The sequence below is a fragment of the Ovis canadensis genome, chromosome 20, assembly GCF_042477335.2.
Source record: "Ovis canadensis isolate MfBH-ARS-UI-01 breed Bighorn chromosome 20, ARS-UI_OviCan_v2, whole genome shotgun sequence".
NCBI classification, from domain to species: domain Eukaryota; kingdom Metazoa; phylum Chordata; class Mammalia; order Artiodactyla; family Bovidae; genus Ovis; species Ovis canadensis.
In genome coordinates this window covers 40,048,188-40,070,208 of record NC_091264.1, presented here as the reverse complement: position 1 = coordinate 40,070,208, position 22,021 = coordinate 40,048,188, and the positions used below count along the sequence as shown (strand labels likewise).

General features: G+C 41.2%; 1 protein-coding gene across 3 annotated transcripts; it reads right to left on the bottom strand.

The window, feature by feature from the left end:
• Positions 1-21,990, bottom strand: FBXO9 (F-box protein 9). 3 transcript variants are annotated; one of them, XM_069563447.1, is made up of 13 exons: positions 20,838-21,990; positions 17,307-17,396; positions 15,957-16,112; positions 13,701-13,758; positions 12,172-12,271; positions 10,027-10,157; positions 9,133-9,247; positions 6,427-6,545; positions 6,138-6,228; positions 5,375-5,470; positions 4,786-4,879; positions 2,343-2,494; positions 1-621 (listed from the first exon to the last, which is right to left on the bottom strand). In XM_069563447.1, the coding sequence occupies exons 1-13, from the start codon at positions 20,838-20,840 to the stop codon at positions 513-515; spliced, it is 1,314 nt and encodes a 437-aa protein (XP_069419548.1). In that variant the 5' UTR covers positions 20,841-21,990; the 3' UTR covers positions 1-512. The 3 variants fall into 3 exon arrangements, with proteins under 3 accessions (XP_069419548.1, XP_069419547.1, XP_069419549.1); XM_069563446.1 differs by having other exon boundaries at positions 15,957-16,175; positions 20,838-21,911; XM_069563448.1 differs by having other exon boundaries at positions 15,957-16,141; positions 20,838-21,897.
• Positions 21,991-22,021: the final 31 nt, after the last annotated feature.

Genomic DNA, 22,021 nt, shown 5'->3' with positions numbered 1-22,021 from the left:
TTTTCTTGAAAGAAACCTTTTATTTATGATCTTCAATGGTCAAACAGTTTCAAACAAATTCAGAACAGGGGTTCACATTTTGAGCTTTTAGTTAAAAGACGCTACGTCATGCGTGAAATAGATGCTGATCCCACAGGGGTGCCCCCCTGAAGCGTTTCAACACTGGGCTGACCGGTCAGAAGACAGCCTATGTTATGTGACAGGAGCCTGCCCTGAGGTCTGCTTGAAAAAGGGCATGATTTAAAACCTCATGTGGTTTTTCACAACATAAGTGTCCTGAAACTTAAAATAATTTCAACTTAATTTCAAAACAAACACCCCAAGAATCAACTTTCCCTTTAAATAAAAAAAATAATCAATTTAATACTCTTCTTGAAAGAACTCCGACAATGTAAAATAAGTTCCAATTCCATATATATATATATATCATATATATATACATTTATAACTTAGGTTGCTCTGTTTCTCTATATACTTTTACTCATGCAACGCGGTGGGGGCAGACGTGAGGGCTACAGCGGCCTTTCGGAGAAGGCAGTGTAGCTCCTCACCCTGGCGAACAGCAGCGGCGTGTACATCTTGTCGATTTCGAATGCTGTAACCGCAGTCTCTCCAGTAGATCTGGAAAGAGAGCCCACAGTCACTCATCACAAGGAGATTTCAGCTCATTTAAAATTCTTGTCTACATTTAGTGGGGGGGCGGGGGGGGTAGTTTAATTTTAGGCATTAGCCTTTTTTTTTTTCATTTTTAGTTCATCTCAGTCAATTCTAAATAAAATAGGTGCATTTTGGAAAATTCAAAAAATATTAGTAAAGTGTAAAGAAAAATCACTCATTCCCACTCAGATGGGGCCTCAACCTTGATACTGAGCTTCACTGCTGAGGTCATACTTTGCTCCTTTATACATCATGACATAAAGCATTGCCTCACATCATTAAATCTTCTTCAGAAGCCATTTTTGTGGCTGCATATTTCACTGTTTGCTTTTTACCACATTTACTTAATTCCCCCTTTGCTGGAGGATTTAGTTTTCAGCGTTTGGCAACTGTAAATGATTTTGATATCTTTCATTATACCCTTTGAAAAGATTCCCAAGGAACAATTTCTAAGTCAAAGGCTCTAGATATTTTATGGTTCTTGTTAAAACGTATTTTAGAAAGAATTATAATCCTAGAAGAGAATTTAATGATTAAATATTTGCATAATCAACAGCATAATTTCAGGTTGAGGGGGAAGGAGGTGATATATTACCACAGCCTTTTATTTTTCGCCTAAAAAAAGAAAAGGAAAGAAATAAACAAAAACAGAAAATTCCAGTGACTTCATAAATATCATTTGCTTGGCTCTACTTCTGGGTTTGCTTTCTTTGGAAAGAAAAAAAAAGAACTTCACAATTATTCAGAGAAGCAGAAAGAAGACAGGAGGACCAGTAGAAAAGGGGGAGAAGCAAGAAAAAATGGTTTTTCTGTCAAGAACTCCCAGATGAGTGGGAAGAGTTACTCCTAAGGTGGAAACGTGACTGAGGAAGCCTTCAGCAACCTGACTGAGGTCGTCAGAGAGGCTGATGGAAGGCGACCGACCTCCAACCTGCCTCTCAGAACTCTGGACTCAACTGGCACGGAATGACCCTCGGGCACACACCAATATTCTTTCAAACCTCACAACAGCTAACATCAGTATCTATGTGAACTGGAGTTTCACTTTCCTAATTCTTACATTTTACTCATTTCTGTAGTGTTCCTTTCTCACACATTCTCATCTGTTCACTCGCTGTTTCACACTAGTAAATCCTAACTCACAGGATAAAAAGTTTACCATAGGAACCACTAACGGCTTTAAACAGGAACCACTAATTCGGCTTTGAAACACTGGTGATCATCTCAGCAGACTTCCTTTCCTAACTACAATTTACTTTAAAATCTGTGCATAATCCCTGGGGATAAACTGAATGGAAATAAGGTGAAAAATGATGAGGCTGAAACATGGGAGAAGAAAGAAGCTCTGGTGTTTCACAGCTGCCTTGGAAAGCCAATGCCTGAAGCCACACTTGCGCAGCTTAGTGGCCAGGCACTGACAGACTCATGGGGGCTGCTCTCAACCTCACAGGGGAGGTGCCCACCTACGTGTCCATGGACCCTTAGTGGGAGCTCTGGACACTTCACCTGGCCCACTTTTAGTTTTCTTCAGGTTGGCTGTTTCTTTGGTTTGCAGAAGATTATACTGTGGTTTTCCTTTGTGATCGAACATTAACTGTGAGGAATCAAACCCTCCCTGAGTTCTCAGCTAGACAGGAAGGGCACATGGAATCTGTACCCTTGAGGTTTTTACAGCATTCACCTACTTGTAAGTAATGTGACAAGAGTGGTGTATCCAGATGAGTTTGTTGAAGCTCTGGTGGCCACTGGAACACAGCTGTAGCCCCACGTGAAAGTTCTGATCGGCTTCTTGCACAGGGGCACGGCGAAAATACCGGTATTTATGGTCAAGTGCTTTCTGTAAGAGGGGAGATGCGTGAGCAACAGTCGGACCTCACTTCACGGACAGACACAGAGACGGGCGGAGCTGCATCTATATGGAAATACCTGAGCAACGTGTTAAGTCACAGAGTTATCTGCACACAGGATAAACAGCTATACTGGTTATCAACTGCCAATGTGTATCAGTTCAGTTGCTCAGTCATGTCTGACTCTGTGACTCCATGGACTGCAGCATGACAGGTTTCCCTGTCCATCACCAACTCCCGGAGCTTGCTCAAACTCATGTCCGTCGAGTCAGTGATACTACCCAACCATCTCATCCTCTGTCATCCCCTCCTCCTCCTGTCTTCAATCTTTCCCAGCATCAGGGTCTTTTCCAGTGAGTCAATTCTTCGTATCAGGTGGCCAAAGTATTGGAGTTTCAGCTTCAGCATCAGTCCTTACAATGAATATTCAGGACTGATTTCCTTTAGGATTGAATGGTTGGATCTCCTTGCAGTCCAAGGGACTCTCAAGAGTCTTCTCCAACACCACAGTTTAAAAGCATCAATTCTTCGGTGCTCAGCTTTCCTTATGATCCAACTCTCACATCCATACATGGCTACTGGAAAAACCATAGCTTTGACTAGACAAACCTTTGTGTATGAGTGTATGTGTATGAGTGCCTAGAAATACATGAGAGCCTTTAAAAACAGAAGGCTTTTGCCTCCATCACATTATCTCAATCGAGATGATGACCTTAGGTATGACATGTAACCACACGGTAGCTGTGTGACGGTTGAGGGGATGAGGACCCAGGATGGGCAGCCCAGGGTCAGTGTCAGAGATGGGAACTCAAATCCCATCCATCTCTAGGCCTAATATTTCCTTCTACTCCAAAACAGTGGGGCAGAAAGAGCACAGAGTATGACTTATCTTTTGCAATAACAGAAAGCTAGTCTGCGGAGAAACAGATGTGACAAGGTTCACTGGAACCACACTTCTGTGAATATTGCTAAAACATAAGAATGTCGACACTACATACAGTTTCACTGTGTCATAGTCTGGAGTGAAAACTGGTCATCAGCATGGGAGTGCCTAAACTCTCTTATTAGGTAACATTTTAACAGTGGGGGCCTCACAACTCCCCAGCTCTGATCTCAAGAAACTCAAGTCCATGATCACCGTGATAGTAAGAATCTCTGCCCTTCTGATTGTGGCCCCTGATTCCAGGAGCCAGAGGGAGCTGGAGAAGCCACAGCCAAGAGCCACAGGACTCACAGATGAAGGACTAACTATTCTCATTGGAAGGACTGATGCTGAAGCTGAAGCTCCAATACTTTGGCCACCTGATTCAAAGAGCTGACTCACTGGAAAAGACCCTAATGCTGGGAAAGACTGAGAGCAGGAGGAGAAGCAGGTGACAGAGGATGAGATGGCTGGATGGCATCACTGATTCAATGGACATGAGTCTGAGCAAACGCCAGGAGATAGTGAAGGACAGGGAAGCTTATAGTCCATGGGGTCACAAAGAGCTGGACACGACTGAGCAACTGAACAAAAACAACAACTATTTCCATATGTGGTCGTTGGGAGTGGGACTCAACAAAAGACAAAACTTCGTTCAGAAACTATATTCATTATAAGAACAAAGCAGAAATATTTATTCCAACTACCTCACAACTTCTTGGGTCCACATTGTGGTTTTTAATCAGGGTTAAAAAAAAATGCACATGGAGAAAAGCTGGGAAAAATCAGTCCCTTAATCTGATAAGAGAGTTTAAAATACTCTGGAATGTCATGATTCTGCCATTGTATTTGCTTGGCATTTTTTTCCTTTTGCAAGAAGGAGGAAATTATCTCACTTTAGCTTATTTCCAGTAGAAACTGAAATTCTAAAAATATCTCTGTGAAAGAATTATCCATATGAGACAATTTAGAAGGAAAATCTCCTATGATTCAAAATGAGAAAAGCCAAAAACACAGTCATATATAATCGTACTAGTTATTTCACAGGAAATCCTGATTTACATTTTACGTGTAAAAAACCTGGGCCAAAAAAGGAAACTTGGAGAATAAGTTGATCTGATCAAAAAATAACCACATTTTAGAAACCTTCCAGTTCTCTTCAGAGATACGCTGTTAAGTCAACGTTCATTTTGTGTACTAGTAAAAAAGAGTACATTCATCCTTTTTAACTGAAAATGCTTGAATGATTAAATACAACATTGTGAATCAACTACACTTTAAGAAAAAAATTTTAAGAAGACTTGAACGAGCAGGGTAAGGAAATTAAAAGAAAACCGCCGGTTCCACCTGCATACTTACTTCTTCTTTTTTCTTAGTTATCACAGCAAATACTTTGGTCTGATTGTCTGTATCTTGTGACAAGCGATAATGACCCAGTAGAATTGCATCAGTTCTAAAAGTAAAAACAAAAAACACTTTAAATCTATTTATCTGTTATTTATATTTAAGTAACTGAGAAAGTAATGGGTTAGAAGTATTCACTCAATTAGTCTGAGGACAATCAGGTACGATGTGAGTAAACCTAGTTTCCAAGGGCCCAGACTTACTGAAGGGTGCCTTTAGGGAGAGGCCCAGGGATTGGTATTTGTTGTTGTTTGGGGCGGCGGGGGGGAGGTGGGGGGGGGGGTGGGGGGGGTGGGGGGGCGTGGCAGGGACCTACACTGTGCCGTCTGTGGGATCCTAGTTCCCTGACCAGGGATTGAACACAGGCTCTCAGCAGTGAAAACACCAAGTCCCAACCACAGGACTGCCAGGTAAGTCCCAGGATCAGTTATTTTTCATAAGTGCCCCAGATGATTGCTTCTTTAATTATCCAGTATTAAGTTACATCATCTGCAAGCTACCACCTAAAATGCGAAGCGGACAGAAAACTACAGAGAGCCACTACCTGGTATTCCTGGTTCGTAAGCGTGGAACAATGGATGGGGGCTCCTCGGGGGTGGTGAGCATCATCACATGGCCATCCGGGAAGAACCTTACGTACCTGCGGGACAAGGCAGACGCTGAACACCGCACGCGAACGTGAAACGTGTCCCTATTTCCTGGTCCCCAGACCTACTCCTGCACTGCTGTGAAACCAAAAGGGAGACACCACGGGCCAAAGGACTGGCAAACATCACTGACACGAATGTGACCCGTGAGGCCGGAAGCAGAGAAACAAAGCCTTTTATTACTTTCCTTAGAGGGAGCCATGGAACTTTTAGTGTCACTCACTGAATAGAAATAAATTGGATTAAAGATTGCTCTGTTAAAGTTCTGCATGTTTCTCCTTAAAGCACTACCTAATGTCATACAAGAGTGAGGCCCAATGCTGTCTACTCCACGGTAGTCAGCACAGCCGACTTGTTCCTCGGTGACATGGATATCTGGTGAGGATAAGCCTAAACAGCAGCCCAAGGGCTCTGAAAAGACAGAAAATAAGGAGGAGCTCCAAAATACAAAGTAATTCTAGATCTGGAGGCCAAGGGGAATTCCCTGATCTATCTTAACCTGTTGGATCTTTGACCGCAATTCCTGTTATAAACTGGATGAAAACACCGAGGACCATTCTGTCTATAAATGCAAAAGCCACGCGAATTCAATGTCTGATAACTAATGCACTAACACTTGGAGAGAGAAAATTTTCACTCACTGAATTACTACAGCTGTACCTGTAATATTCCACTTGGTGCCAGGCTCTATAGAAACCATCAAGAGACTGCTCCCCTTGACGAATATAGGTGGTTTTACTGATATACACGCCTATAGAAAGAAACAGATTTTTTAAAAAGAACTTAATAAAAAACTTTTACCATCATGTAACACGTTTCCAGCTTTATTTTTATTGCGGTTTCCTCTAAATATGCTGATAGCACTCAGGTCTGGTATAGAAAATGAAGACTTATGTATTTATCAAAATCAGCACAATAGATCTCTGTTGCTCTAAAGAGTTCAACTTACCATCAAATCGAACACGGGGCCTTTCCAAAAACATCTCTCTCCAGGAGGTGTACGGAACAAGCTTAATACAGCTTCTGCCCCAAACTTTCAAGCAAGCCAAACGCCATATTTCAGGGTCTCTAGGGAATAAAAGCACAACATCAATATATTTAACAGGTAAGCCCTATCTGCACTCAGACAAGAGAAACATTTCTGCCAACAGGCATCTTCTTTTCAGTGGCATTGGCTGCGCACCAGCCAGGCATCGTGCTGAGCACTGGGACAGACTGATGGACAGGGCAGAGGCCCTGCCTTTTTACAGGGAAAGCAAGCAAAAAACAAGAAAATGAGAGAAAAGTTTTAGGCAGTGTGTTCAGTGTGGGAAGAAACAAAGCTGGGTAAAGGACAAAGACAAGGGGCTGGGAAACACTCTCTTTTCCGGGCAGGTGTCTACAGTGACGAGGAAGGGCATTCTGGCAGACGCCACAGCAGGTGAGGCCCAAGGGCTGGAGTGTGGCCAGCGTACTCAACAAGGGGCAAGGAGGATGGTGTGGCTGCGGCAAAGTGACTGGGTGAAGTGCAGACGGCATCTGTGGAGAGGTGGTTAGGGACGGGGAGGTGGAGGTTTTGCAGGTGGAAGTGGCTGTCTGAGCGAAGAGGCCACTAGACGGTTCTAAGTACAACTGATGCTTTTAAAAGATGACTCTAGTGGTCTATGGAGAATGAGCTCAAGTGTAAGAGCGGAAGTCCAGAGACCACACCGGATGCCAATGCCATAATCCAGAGCAGGCCTAACGGTGGCTTAGCCAAAATGGTACTTAGAGAAACAGTGAAATGCTCAGCCCAGAGGTAGATTTTGAAGATGGCGCCAACCCTAATCGCAACAAGACTTTGTTACAGGATTACTGCAAAAAGCAAAGCAACGGACTTGATTCTAACACAACACAAAATAATTTAAAATTCATCTGTAACTTGAAATAAGACACAGGAACTATTTATACAGAAGCCAGACTGCAAAAAGAGACATTCCCCAAACACACACTGCAATGTACTTTTTTTTTCTAATGAGTATTTCTGCAACCAAGTTTTATCCTACCCCTGAAGATCTGTTTTAATTCCCTTTTTACAATGTTTTCTGATGTATAATTAAAAGAAAAGTTAATGGAATAACTAGAGAGCTTGACAGGTACTTGTTAAATAGAAATACACACAGGACTATCAAAAAACAAGGCCTTCAAGCAATTCAAATGTTTTACCCAAAAGATAGGACTTCAACTGAAATTAGGTTATTTTAAAACAATGCATCTGAATTTTAAGAACCAAAATTATAAAAAGTTCTAGGGATTTCTCAGTGATCCAGTGGCTAAGACTCTGAGCTCTCAATGCAGGGGGCCCAGGATCGATCCCTGGTCAGGGAACTAGATCCCACACGCCATAACCAAAGTTCCTGAGCGCCACAACTAACACCTGGCACGGCCAAATAAATAGCTAAAAAATGTTCTAGATGCTAAGGATAAAGTATATATTTTTATATAAGGCACTCGGCCCTTATAAAAGATTACCTGTCTTAAATGTTATACTCAAGTACAATTATTCTTCACATGCAAGATTTTAGAAGTATAGGATAACTTTTCCCCAGTTTTATTGAAAAATATTTGACATACATCACTGTAAAAATTGAAGGTATATAGCATGATGGTTTGATTAACATCTATTGTGAAATAAACCACCATGTTTAGTGAACATCCATCATCTCATAGAGCTACAGTGAAAAGAAAAGGTCTCCTGTGATCACAACTCTTAGGGTCCACTCTCTTAACAACCTTCTATCATAGAGTGATGGTAACCATAGCCACCAGGCTGTACATCACATCCCTAGTACTTACCTTCAAAGGAAGCTTGTACCTTTTAACCATCTTCCTCTAATCCCTATTCCCTCACCCCTGGTAGCCACAAATCCACAAATTCTTTTTTTCTATGTAGATTACTATATGTGAGATCACATAGTATTCGTCTTTCTCTGTCTGACTTAATTTCACTTAACATAAAGCCTTAGAAGTCTATCCATGACCATAAATGGTAGGATTTCTCCATTTTTAAGGCTCAGTAATATTCCATTGTTTATATATGTGGATCTTCTTTATCCATTCATCCATCCATGCGCACTTTGGTTGTTTCCAAGTCTTGGTTACTATAAATAATGTTTCTATGAATGAGAGGTGCAGATGCCTTTCAGAATTAGTGTTTTCATTTCCTTTTTATATATACTCAGAAGTGGAATTGCTGGCTCACATGGTAAATCTATTTTTAATTTTTTGAGGAACTTCCATACTGTTTCCCATAGTAGCTATACCAGCTTACAATCCCACCAACATCCACATTTATCTCTTATCTTTTGAATGATGGCCATTCAAACAGGCATGAACTTATATCTCACTATGGTTTTGATTTCCATTTCCCTAATGACTAATGATGGTGAGCAACTTTTCGTATACCTGTTGGCCATGGAATATCTTTTTTTGAAAAAACATCTAAGGTCTTTTGTCTATTTTTTAATTAGGTTCCTTGGGGATTTTTGCAACTGCTGTATGAGTTCTTTATAGGCTTTGGATATCAATCCCCATCAGATATCTGGTTTGAAAATATTTTTTCCCAGTTCACTGGTTGCTTTTTCATGGTTTTCACCACAGCCAGAGTTGCTTTAAAAAAAAAAAAAAAAGTAAATACCTGGCACAGATATAGAATCCTCTGCACACCTGTGACAACTGCTCTAACGATCTGAGGTCCAGGTCGCTGGACACCACCCAACGGAAGACGTACATCAGGACCTCCATCGGCAGTGCTGCAAAGGAAACCATCCTCAGTGACTCTCCTCTCCTCTCCTTCCTGTCACTTGACTGTCACATTCTCAGTGCGGATATTTTTATTCCTAAAATTTTATAAACCACCCTTCAGATTGTCTCAGAGCTGAGAAGCATATTTAACTACCTAAAACAAATAACGGCTCCTAACATCAAGACACAAATATCTTTGTCTTTTCAATATAAAACACTCTGAAGCTACTTTCCCCTTTCCCGTGGAAGATCATTTCATTGTCAAGATATATAAAAATGCTAGAAAAAATAATCTAGTATGTATACATATGTATGAGCTGCAGTGCATATGCTAACATTAAAAAACTATTTTCATCTCCTTGAAAATTTTCAATTGTCCTCCTTTGAAAAGTTCCCATAGCTAATTAAACAGCACTTAACACATGAAAAGAAAGAGAAAAACATTCATTTTTAAACACTCAGCCTGTTTCAGGACTCCCGTCCAACTTGGCTGAAGTGCCTGAAGATACCAGCATTTCTCCAGTTTTCTTAGGGCTGCCCCACTAACTCAAGATATTCACCCTCTTAGACCATCACCGTAAAGAGGACGGCATCCTCGATCAACTACACTACAAATTCCACTCTACCTCAGACCTTGAGAAGCTTGTCTACACAAATTAATTATAATTAGACTCCCCACTATCCTTGGAACTAAAGCAGCTGTATGACAGTTATCTGACCTTATAAGTTTGGAAAACTTAAATCTAAGGAAAAGTATTTCTGAGTTACAAGGAGCATGAAGTCACACCTGATATATGGGTCTGACTGCTCTCGAGTTCAGGCTGACACAGTTTCAGCACAGACTCCTGAAACGTGAGCTGCTGTTGGAAGTAGGACAGGAGGTCTGCCATCTTGCTGTCATCATCAGTATCTTCAATGCTAAGAAGAGAAGGGAGGTGAACAAACCCAGTGCCCCAGGCTATACAACACAGCTTTGAAATTGATTTTTGACAGTACTTTCAAATTTGCTTTAGAAAGAGTCATCTAAAAGCAAACTTCTTACTACTCTTTTTCAAAAATATGGTTAAAAAAAAAATCGTAAAAGTTTACCCTGCCCTGCAAAGGGATACCATACCAACTTTTTGAAGAAAAAAGCTTCAGCAATTTTAATTCCCACAGAGGAAGAATTAAAAATTTTTGGATATAGGTGTTGAGATTTAATTAATTAGTTTTATGATAAGGTAGAGATTTCATGAATTAGTAAAAAAGATAATTTCAAATGGTTTTTTAAAAATCATATGTAAATATATCCTTTTAAGTGACCATAATCCATTCTAATTGAATAAAAATAACATATACAGATGTCATCTGAGGTACTTACTTACCAGGAAGGCTTTCTAATATATGTACCTTATAACCCTTCCTTTAAACGAAAATATATAATTTTAAAAAGCAGGGTCCATGAGTAATCTATCAGCATAAACAAATGTGTAGTTAAGAGTTCTAGAAAAATATCTAGCTTTCCAGTTTTGCTGAGGGTAACATTAAAAATGATCAGACTTACAAAAAAGCTGGATGAGGATGAAGTTAGAAAACCAGGAAGGGCTTATTAAAAGACAACAAAATGGACATGTGGCTGAGGCTGGAGGGACTGCAGGGCTCTGCTACCAGCTCTTTACAGGAGGCAAAAACCCAGCAGAGGCTTGGGGCCTATTAGGTCTGATAAGAAACAACTTATTTTGAAAGAATTTTTAGAATATCTGGGTCTGTATGACAGGATATGAGAGAAAGAAATGCTGTTTTAATGTTTTAATACAGCCTTTCTTAACAGCATCTGGCATCTATTTATAAAACTGGCTAAGACCTGGGTCTAAGTGACTCTCCCTAAATTTAAAGAAGGTTTAAAAAACCTTGAACAAGTCTTTTTGAGTATGAACCACCTCATGTTGTTAAATCTAATTTGGTAAACAATTATTATTAGCACCAAAGTTCAAACAGGCAACAAATGCTGACTTCAATGGGATATTTTTAATATGGCTTAGTCAAAGCTTAAGTGTTAATACTATAAGCAGTTAAAAAAGGCAGTCAGCATAAGTTATCGATAAAGGTAACTTCTTAACCGTTTCATGCCAGAGGTAACATAAGACTGACTGATATAATACCTTATTACAAAAATTCTACTTTTCTAAGTTTCTTTTATGAGCAACTTCAAAGTATTGGCTTAAAAATACGTTAATTTACTCCTTTCAGTAATTACTGCTATTATTACAAGAAAAAAGAAAGAAGAAACTCTTTCATCACCTTATTTTTGTTATATGTTTAAAATGTGCATTTCTACATTTTAATCTTAAAATTTCCCTAATTAAAAAATTTCTACAACTTTATAAACAAGTCTTCATACTAAAGCATATCTGGCCCTTGTGCTTTTAAAGAGATGTTAGTCTTAACAATATTCTATCTACAACCAAGCCTGACTAGAGTCTAGCATTTTCCTAATAAAAAACCTTTTTAAAAATGTATGGTTTCAAACAGATACAAAAGGAGAAAGACTAGTGTAATAAAACCCCGTGTACCCAATTTCAACCATTATTAACCTTTTTCAGCTTTGGCCTGATTACATTTTAATCATTTGACTTTATAGATTTCAGAAAGTTGAAACATGTCCATTAATTTATTCTTTTCAGTAATCACTGCTTTTATTAAAAGGAAAAAAAAAAAACCTCTTATTACCTTATTTTTGTTATAGCTGTTTAAAATGTGCATTTCTATACTTTAATCTTAAAATTTCCCTAATTAAAAAATGTCTACAACTTTACAAACAAGTCTTCATACTAAAGACTATGAAACTTAACAGAATTAGCACTGTCTTCTTATCACACTAAGAGTCAACAGGGCAAAGACGCTTAACTTTAACAAATTCTATATATTACTGTCTATCAAATTATATACGCACTAGCTGTTTCCAACGCCATCACCATCTGGAGACCGGGTATAAGTAATCTTGAACTCTATATCAGGTACAAGTTGCATAGCCCTACGATAAAACTTGATGGCTAAAAGAAGAAATAAAGCTAAATTAGCTATGACCATACATTTTTGTCATTTCCTTTGATTACGCTAACTGTGGTTTAATTTGGTAACTTTCTTTACAAACAGCCAAATTCCCCTTTTCTACATGCAACATGAGCAGTGAACAAACTCATTTTCAAACCCTACTAGTTCAGAAATAGTCTTTTTCTGAAGCACTCACATTACAGAAACTTAAGATGTTGCATTTTACCCTTTTAGCCCATCTTTTTCCTCAGCCTCTCACACATTGTCAGAAGTGATTTTATATGTAGTTGTCTTTCTCTGGGCTTTGAAAATGCCACTGCTGTAGCCCCAGCAAAAACAACTTTAAGCAAACTACTTTCTGGTGTGTGGAGCTTAGGAAAATCAAATGCTTCCTCCTGAGTAGGATAAGGTTTTTTTTTTTTTTTTTTTTAAATTTATCCTTCAACTCCATCTTCTTTTACTCCAGCTGCCTGTTATTCAGCTAAATAACCTATAAAACTTGTTTTTAAATAAATCTCCTGGCCAGGTGGTTTAGAACTAGACCAGTGAGAAATCATATAACTTGGGGCTGCAGAAGCTGATTAGTTCTTTTCCCTCAGACCAGGCCCATTCATTTCATCCACTCTCCCGTGTTCTGCCACTTGGAGTGAGTTACTGTACACTACACAGAGATAGGGCTCTCATAGGCTAATAAAGACTGAGGAGGGATGTCATCATTTGGGCCCTTTTCATATGTCAGAGTGAAAACACCACTAGAAGAAACTTGCAAATAAATGCAACAATTTTGAAAATGTTATCTGGGGGGCATTTTCCAACGACTCAAGCACTAGCATTTTTTCCATGCCCCAATTAATAGCTTCTCTATCACAAAATGAAAGCCTAATTATAAACCTAATCTGGTAAACAGCCTCATCTCTTGGTTTACTTACATATTTCTACAGACCCAACAAAACAGACAATAAAGGCTGACGGGTATTCCTTTTGGTATAATGTAAATTAAAATTGAGAACAAATGTACACGTTCCTCAGCCTGTCCTGTATATTCTCCTGCTCTGAAGAAACACTTACCTATAAAATAAGCATATCCTATTTTTCACTGAGTAACAATATTTTTAAGACTTTAATAATTAATAAATGTTAAACTCTAAATTAGAAAAGGTTATTTTACTCATTCTACCCATATGACAATGTTTCTTAGCAATATTTTTTGGAAAGAGATGGGTTACATAAAAGTACAATTTTTATTTTTCATGCCTTAAAAAAAAATCTCAAATTTAGAGACTGATGTTCTCATATATTCCAGTTTTTTAAAAAACTGGTCAGTAACAAAGAGCAAATATATCCCAGTTTTTAAAAAAACTGGTCAGTAACGAAGAGATGTTATTCAGAAATGTCATGACAAGATGACCTGGGGTCTGAATTTTTTACCTTCATAAAGAGCTCCATTTTGTTCTTCTTCTACTGCTTTTAGGAAGAGTTCTCGAGCCTATAAAAACAGTGAAAAACAATATTCGAAAATCTGTATTAAAAATGAGTTTGAGTGGTGTACGGATGGCCTTTTCAACAATCATGCTACAGCAGTTACATATCTACTAGCAAAACAGTGAATTTCAACCTCAACTTCACAGCTTACAGAAAAAAGTAACTCAAAAATGGATCAAGGCCTCAAAAGTAAAACTTTAAAAACCTTTAGAAAGAAAAAAAAACCCGGGAGACTTGGGCGAGGAGTTCTTATACTTGACACCAAAAGCACAGTCCATAAAAGGAAAAGTTGATAAATTGAACCTCATCAAAATTAAAAACTTTTGCTCTGTGATGCTCTCTTAAGAAAATGAAAAGACAAGCTACAAAGTGAAAGAACTTACAAGCCACATATTCCACAAAGGACTTGTATTTGGCATGCATAAAGAACTCTTAAAATTCAACAGTAAAAACATGAGCAAATCTGATTAGAAAGGACAAACATTTTTTCACAGAGGGGCCTATAAAGATGGGAAAACAGCACATGAAAAGTTTTGTACATCATTAGCCATTAGGGAGACACAAGGACCTATCAGAAAGGCTAATATTAAAAAGTAATGACACCACCAAGGGTGATGGGGATGCGGAGACACTGAGTCACTCATACACGGCTGGAGGGAACACAAAACAGTGCAGAAGCCCAAGAAAACAGAGTGCAGCTTCTTTTCACCAAATAGGCACTTTCCGCAAAACTCAGCAACTGCACTTACGTAGGCCAGAGAGGTGAAAACGTATGTTCATGCAAAAACCTGCACATGAATATTCATAGTGGCTCCAGGAAGAGCAGCCCCTGGCTGGAAACCCACGGGCCCCTCAACAGGTGAGGGGGTCCCTCAAAGTGGGGTATGTACACACCATGCAACACGACTGAGCAGTAACAAAGTGGCAAGCTACTGACACACACAACAACTGGGAGGGACCGCAAAGGAATTACACATTTTCTTGAATATCATATGACTATTACAGAAATAGAGGCCAGAGTAGAGGTTGCCAGGGGTTAGGAAGGGCTGTGGGGGAGGTGAGGAAGAGAGCATATAACTAAGGAGGTAGGGAAAGGGGGCCTTGTGGTGACAAAGCAGTTCTGTATCTTGATTTTGATGGTAGCTACATTAAGGGACATGTGTAATAAAAGTTGCAGAGAACTATTTACATACACTCCCACAGTCAAGTGCCTGGAAATCTGAATAAGCTCTGGATTGTACCAAGGTTCTATCTACTTCCACTAAGTCTAGCTGAGGAAGGCATCATTGTCACGGGAGGATGGGAGGCGTGCACGAGACTCTCCTGGGTCATGAACCTGTGAGTATGTCCAAACTAAACTGAAATAAAGCAAATATGGATGTCTTTTGTTGTCACGGTAATGTTGATTATTTAATGGCAAATTTTTGTAAACGAAAACTTGGGTCTAAGGGTGTGACAATGACAGCCCCTGTGGAGTAACAGGATATAGTAATCCTCCCACATCCCTGGGCTCAGCATTCTCAGGCTCAACCATCTGCAGATCAGAAATGTTTGAAAAGAATTCCAGAAAGTTTTGAAAAGCAAGACTTGAATTTGCTGCGCACTAGCAACTATTTATGTAGCACTGACATTGTACTTGTAACTATTTACAGAGCATTTACATTGCACTGGGTATTACAAGAAAGCTAGAAAGGATTTAACATATACTAGAGGATTTACAAGCTTACACACAAACACTACACTGTATCATACAAGGAAGGTGAGCAACCAAGGACACAGAGGGACCAACGTGGTGAAATCTGAAACGGTGGGCTGTGTGTGCTTTGTGTGATCAAGTATGAGAAAGAGGTGAACCACTAGAAAGCATCTGAAATTTTCCAGGATAAGGAAGTGATCACTGCATCACTAAATTTATTCAATTCAAAATATAACCAAATACTACATTAAGGCCTTTGGGAAGGTGTTAGCATTTGTACAAAGTTTTCCTCTTTGAGGCTTCTATGAATAAATTCAAAGGAATCATCTTTTAGAGACCAGATGAATCTCAGGGGTGTATGCATTACTAAAGAGTCCCAGCAAGACTGTGTACCTGCAGCAAAGGAGGAGTAACATATCATCCAAAGACCTACAAGAAGTCCTGAGGGATGGAGGCACTGGCACACGTGTCGACATCTTTCCATGTACAACGCCCGTAACACTGACCTTTTCTTCTTTCGCCAGCTCCTGCTTTCCTCTGGTGTCCCCTGCTCTCAGCAAAGAGCCTCGCGCTGCTCTGCACGGTCGAGATTCTAAATTGCCTGAGCCTCCACCCGGGGCAAGTTCAAACATCCACTGAGCTCGGAACCTCTGGAGTTGTGCCTGGGACGGGGAGAAGGATGCCTTAGGACCTGCCGAGGAAGAGGAGCTCACCTCTGGAACAATCTGTCAATAGTCCAACATCAATGTCCACACACATACATATTCTTGGATGAGAAAACACGGTCTTTAAATTACTACCACTAAATACTTGTTATCTTCCAAGATAATTTTTGCTGAAGACTTTGAAGAAATAGTGAAAGTTTGCTAAAATAAGATTTTCTATACAGGAGAAATCTAATGGTACAGCGAAATCAAATTTTAACTGGAATTGAAAATATAAGCCATCACTTAGAGTCTAAACTTAGATGTTTTTAAGCTTTCTACTTGGAATACATCATCTCAAAATTCTGTGGGTAAGCCTCAACTCTGTAATAACCATTCTTTTTTTAAGAAATTATTTTTTTCTAAATATGCATCATTCAAAAATTTTTTTAATATAGAATAAGTGAAGCCTTCCAGTGTGGTGGGCTCTGGTGTGCTGCCTAGATACCCACCTCCACATCTGGAACTGTTGGCTATGCTACCAGAAAACAGCCCTCAGCTGTCTGCCCTGTGGTTAAGGCCTCAGCAAGACCACAACTTCTTCCCAGGTGGGCCCCACCCAAGGACTAATCAATAAAAGTGATCAGTGATTGATAAAATTCTTCTTGTGGCTGATTACCTCTTCAAATGTTTAATTAATAAATGTTTAATATATTAATTATATATGATATATATTATAAATTAATTATACAGTTTGTCCATTAGTTGTCCATTTTCATCTCTTATGTTCTTACTAATTTTTAAGGATATTATATCTACATGAGAGATATCAACCCTCTCTCTACATGGTAAATAGTTTTTCCAGCTAATTATTTCTCTTTATATTTCTCTTGATTTTATTGCTATACCTAGGTCTCAAACTTTTAGATGGTCAAATCTGTCATTTTTTTTTTAAGGTGATGGGTGTTACTCATGCTTATGCCTTGAACACTTTAAATCCATATACTGAATGACATAGTAGCCACTGATATTCCTTTTTACAGGAAAAGAAATCCAAACATAGTTATAATTGAAGCATTTCAAAAACCAGTATGAAAATACAGCTACAGTCAATGCAAATAAGGACCTAAGAATCTTCGTAATTATGACCAACTCCTGCTTATGTATGGAAACCAACAGAATAAGAACTGAAGCACAAATGAAGAAACATACCTGCAAATCCGTCTCAGCAGGGCTTTCGTTTTCATCAGCATCATCTCCTTCCCTGACAGCTTCGGAACGACAATCTTCCTCAGCTTCTGCCTAAGGAGAAGGGAAACAAACAAAGCTGAAGGACATGCAAGACACCAGTTTCCCTGGGTAACCTACACTGCCTACTGAGCTACCTGCCCAGTGAGCTACCTGCCCAGTGAAACACATAGATGTCTCTCTCTAGATAAATTCTTCACAGATGAAGAAAATGATTCCAGTTGGAAAAATCTGGTACTCTAACTTTTCAATACTGTAGAATAAACTACTTCACTGGTCTCCAGCTTAAAATGTTTGGTAGTTGGTTAAAAAGAACACTTTGTTTCAGATTTGTTTCAGAAAGTAACAGTTAGTGGCAGTACAGAGTTCAACAAACAGCTTTTGTTTCATGGATCATTTAAAAGAGGATATATAGCCCTCCAATATTTTGATCATCTGAGGCAAAGAGCCAACTCATTGGAAAAGACCCTGATGCTGGGAAAGATTGAGGGCAGAAGGAGAAGAGGGCATTAGAGGATGAGACGGCTGGATGGCATCACTGACGCAATGGACATGAACTTGGGCAAACTCCAGGAGATGGTGAAGGACAGGGAGGCCTGGCATGCTGCAGTCCATGGGGTAGCGAAGAGTCAGACACCACTGGGTGACTGCACAACAACATATAGCCCATATATGATTGTCCTTTCTTTATATAAACGGGAATGTTATTAATGTGTGAATGACTTTGTTAATATCTTAAATGTACTAGAAAAACTCATTAAAATCAAAGACATGTTAACAGTGAAGGTTTTTTATAAAGAAGACCCTTCCTTTTTTAAAAAATAAATCCAGGTTTATTATATATTGGATTGACTTAAAGTGGAATAAAGGGCTGGAATTACTGTGCCTGGCTTAGGACTTAATAGAGGCCCCAGGTCAGTATCCTTCCATTTTATCCTTTTAGTCTCTATAAACGTTTGCTAAATAAAACTGAATCCTACCTTCCACTGAAAATGAAATGCTGCCCAGGTGCAGTCTGTTACCTAACACACCTCTTAGCAAATAAGACTTGCTCAACACTTTAAGTGTTCAATCCTATAAAGAAATGCCGCAATCAGGGAAGTGATCTAGAAAGTTAGTTATAAATAAAAATAATACAATCTATTTAATGTTACTCATTTCAAACACAGTAAGTTTTACAGTTGACAGTTTGGGTTCTAATTTGCTCCTGGGACTAAGATGTTTGTATTAGCACCTATCTTTAAGCACAGCAACGAGATACACTTGCACTACTTCACAGCACAACACAAACAAGCCTGGCTTCCCATCTTATCTCTTGCAAGCAGAACTTACCACAGAGGGGCCTGTAAGAGGTGAACTAGTTAATATATGCTAAAGTGTTTGGCACTCTGGGAAGGCTGAGTTGGTGAAGAAATAAAGGAGAAAGGCTAGAGACTCAGATGAACTTCCAGAAAACTGGAAAATATAAGTATTGTCAAATACATTTTTTTTTTGGTCTCTTTAAGCTGAGAACTTGCTCAGTCGTATCCAACTCTTTGCGATCCCATGGACTGTAGTCTACCAGGCTTCTCTGTCCATGGGATTTTCCAGGCAAGAGTACTAGAGTGGGTTGCCATTTCATTCTCCAGGGGATCTTTCTGACCCAGGGATCAAACCCAGGTTTCCTGCATTGCAGGCAGACACTTTACCCTCTGAGCCAGCAGGGAAGCCCCTTACTAAGAACATCACTAATGCAAATTACACAATAAAAGAGTTTGAATTTATAGATCTAACAAGTGTATTTCTCTCCCAAATAAGGGTCTGCTTTATTACTGTAAACTTTAAGGACAGCTAATGGAAGGGGACCTTAGTCCCTGGTGTATCTCAGTAATTCAGCCTCCACCTCCAACCCAACAGTCCTCCCAAACTGCCCTCAAGAGCTCCCCCTGCTCTCTCTCCTGCCACCCCTCATCCAATTTTTGCATGTTACTTCTCTCAGCATCTGGAATGCCAGTGTCCTCTTCCTCCCACTTGGCGACTGCCGCTCATCCTTCAAGACTCAGCTCAAGGACTATCCCAGTAGGAAACATTTTCTGATCCCTTTACTTGCCTCTTTTGTTTTCCCATTACACTTGTGCTGGTATCACAGCACTGAAGAATTTTGTTGAGATTTCATCTCTTTCACTAGAATTAGTGCACTGGCAACAAGATCTGGGGTCTGGCACTATGCCAAGCTGATAAGTGCTCGAAATATTGGCTGAATTAACAAATAAAATGCCATGAAAATATATAATGCATAGCTCAAGGATGAGGTAAGGAGACAGGAAATGGATAATACAGACAGCATCTTTCTTCTTCCCTGAATTGTGTTATAATAGAGCTCTAATCCACTGTGACTTTGACAGTACGATGACAAAACAAATCAAATTTGGGGTTTTACTGCATTTTTCAACTCAAATACCACTTGAAATAAGTAGGTCTTCGGCTATCACGCAGAGATTTTCACTTTGTTTTACATAATTGAGTTTGACCTAACACCACTTTTCACCAGAGTAGCTCATGCGTTCATCATTTTACTGTTTCACAGATGGGGTTAATACCCAAAGTTAAGTGCTTAATCCTGGTCAGGGAACTCTCTCTAAAAGTTTAGAAGCAGAGTTAATTAGTGTTTTTTACTCTCCAAATTGACTTCATAAACTCATTCAACCATTCATACATTCATGAACACTTGGGTGTTTACTATAAACTAATGAGTTTGGCATCATTTCACTCTTGAAGATTCAACTTGGCCAGAGATTAGTTTCTCGCATCGACAATTTATTGGAAGCCAAAGCAAAGTAGCATGGGGCAGAGACTACCTGTGCCAGCACGCAATAGCTCCATGGAACCTGCTTTGTCAATTTCTGGAGCTTTTCTGTCTCTCCACTTGGACCACTCGGGCTTCCATGGCCCTGAAATGCGACAGAATCCCTCAAACCGCCAGCCAAAACCCTGCCCCAGGCACCGCCGCGTCCTGGGACAACCGCGTCCTAAACTCAAGACGCCTTAAAAGGCTAGAACGGCGGCTCCCTGGGCAGGTTTTGTTTCTGGTGTTTTGCGGGGAGGGGCGGCGATCAACAAGTGTCTCCACTTGCCAAAGCTCCCTCCAGATTTCAGATACTGCGACGGCTCACCTCAATCTATGTTCGCTGCTTTTAATAAAGGCAAGAGATCGGTTCAATGTCCTCATCAGGCCGAAGAGAGGCATTTTTCTCGGCCGTCCAGGAATCCCTCTCTGCTAACCTGGAGCCCCCACCGGTGTGTGTGTGGCGGGGGGAGGGGGGTCTCCACAGAAGTAACTCTGGGGATCCAGCAAGACTGGCACTATCCTCTCCTTCTCCCTCAGGCCAGGACCCCAGGATGGTGGTAGCCTTGCAGACCCCACCCCTCGCAGGTTCCTCCTCCCCACTTCCCTGGGGCTCCCCACAGGCCCTGGTCCTCCCGTCCGCCGCCCGCCCGAGCCCCTCGGCGCTTTACCATGCTGGCTGGCCGGCCGGCCGCGGCCGAGGGGCTTTCGGCGCCCCCTCGGCACCGCCCCCGCGAGGAGGTGCGCTGGGAGTCCGGTGTCTACTCCTGCCGTCTGCTGCAGCGGGGCTTAGCAGAGTTCTCGGTCGGAGAAGCGCACCAGGCATCGGCAGTAACTGCGGGCCCGGCGTACGGCAGCCATCTTCGCGGGGCAGAGGGCCAGATCGTGGCGCGCTGGGCGGCGGCCGGGGACTCGCGGAGCGCAGGGACGCCGGGGGCCCGCCGAGGCCAAGGACTCTGCGCGAACCGGAGTGCCGGCCCTGCTGGAAACCCCGGACGCCGCAGCGGAGCTGCTCGTCTGCTGCGGAAACCTGCGCCGGCGCGGCGAGCATGCGCACTGCCGACCCGCCGTCGCAGGGCTCCGCGGCCCCCTCGCTGCCCGGTGGAGGGTGAGGGACATTCGCTTGGTTTGCGCGCGAGGCACAGCCCGGGTTAGGTCATCGGGTCTCCGAAGGCCAAACTCGACCTAGTGTTCGGTTCAGAGAACGTATGTAAACTTGCTGCTGCTGCTGCTAAGTCGCTTCAGTCGTGTCCGACTCTATGCGACCCCATAGACGGCAGTCCAGCATGCTCCCCGTCCCTGGGATTCTCCAGGCAATAAGACTGGAGGGGGTTGCCATTTCCTTCTCCAATGCGTGAAAGTGAAGTCGCTCAGTCGTGTCCGACTCTTAGCGACCCCATGGATTGTAACCCATCAGGCTCCTCCATTCATGGGATTTTCCAGGCAAGAGTACTGGAGTGGGGTGCTCAAACTTCGAGTTAAGACCCTCAGGCAAGCGGTCCTAAGGCATCGAATTGGGTGTTCGGGATGGTCGCTACATGGTTCTCGGCGACAGTGGCTAGAATCCCAATCCAGGACTGCAAGGAAACAGTGGAATTCCGCTATCGTAAGGCTGTCATAATTACTAAGCTTCTCAAAGACACGGTTCTGGAGGTTGAGAAAAAGAGGCGCTCAGGAAAAAAGCAGGAGAGAAAACTTAGCCCCCACCCCTCGCAACGGACGTCGCACTGCAAACCCCATCATGCAACGCGAGGAGGACGCTGGGGCTCTACAGTCCCGATAGACTGAGGCGACGGCTCCCGTGGCACACTGGGATTTGTAGTCAGCCGTTCCACGTAGAGCGCCTGTAGTCATA

Bases quoted from the DNA above. Each gene is read 5' to 3' on its own strand.
- FBXO9 (XM_069563446.1), bottom strand. The intron at 13,759-15,956 runs GTCAGTGTTACG...CTGTTTTTATAG, and splicing joins AGCTGGCGAAAGAAGAAAAG to GCTCGAGAACTCTTCCTAAA. The intron at 12,272-13,700 runs GTAAAAAATTCA...TTCTTCTTTTAG, and splicing joins AAATGGAGCTCTTTATGAAG to CCATCAAGTTTTATCGTAGG.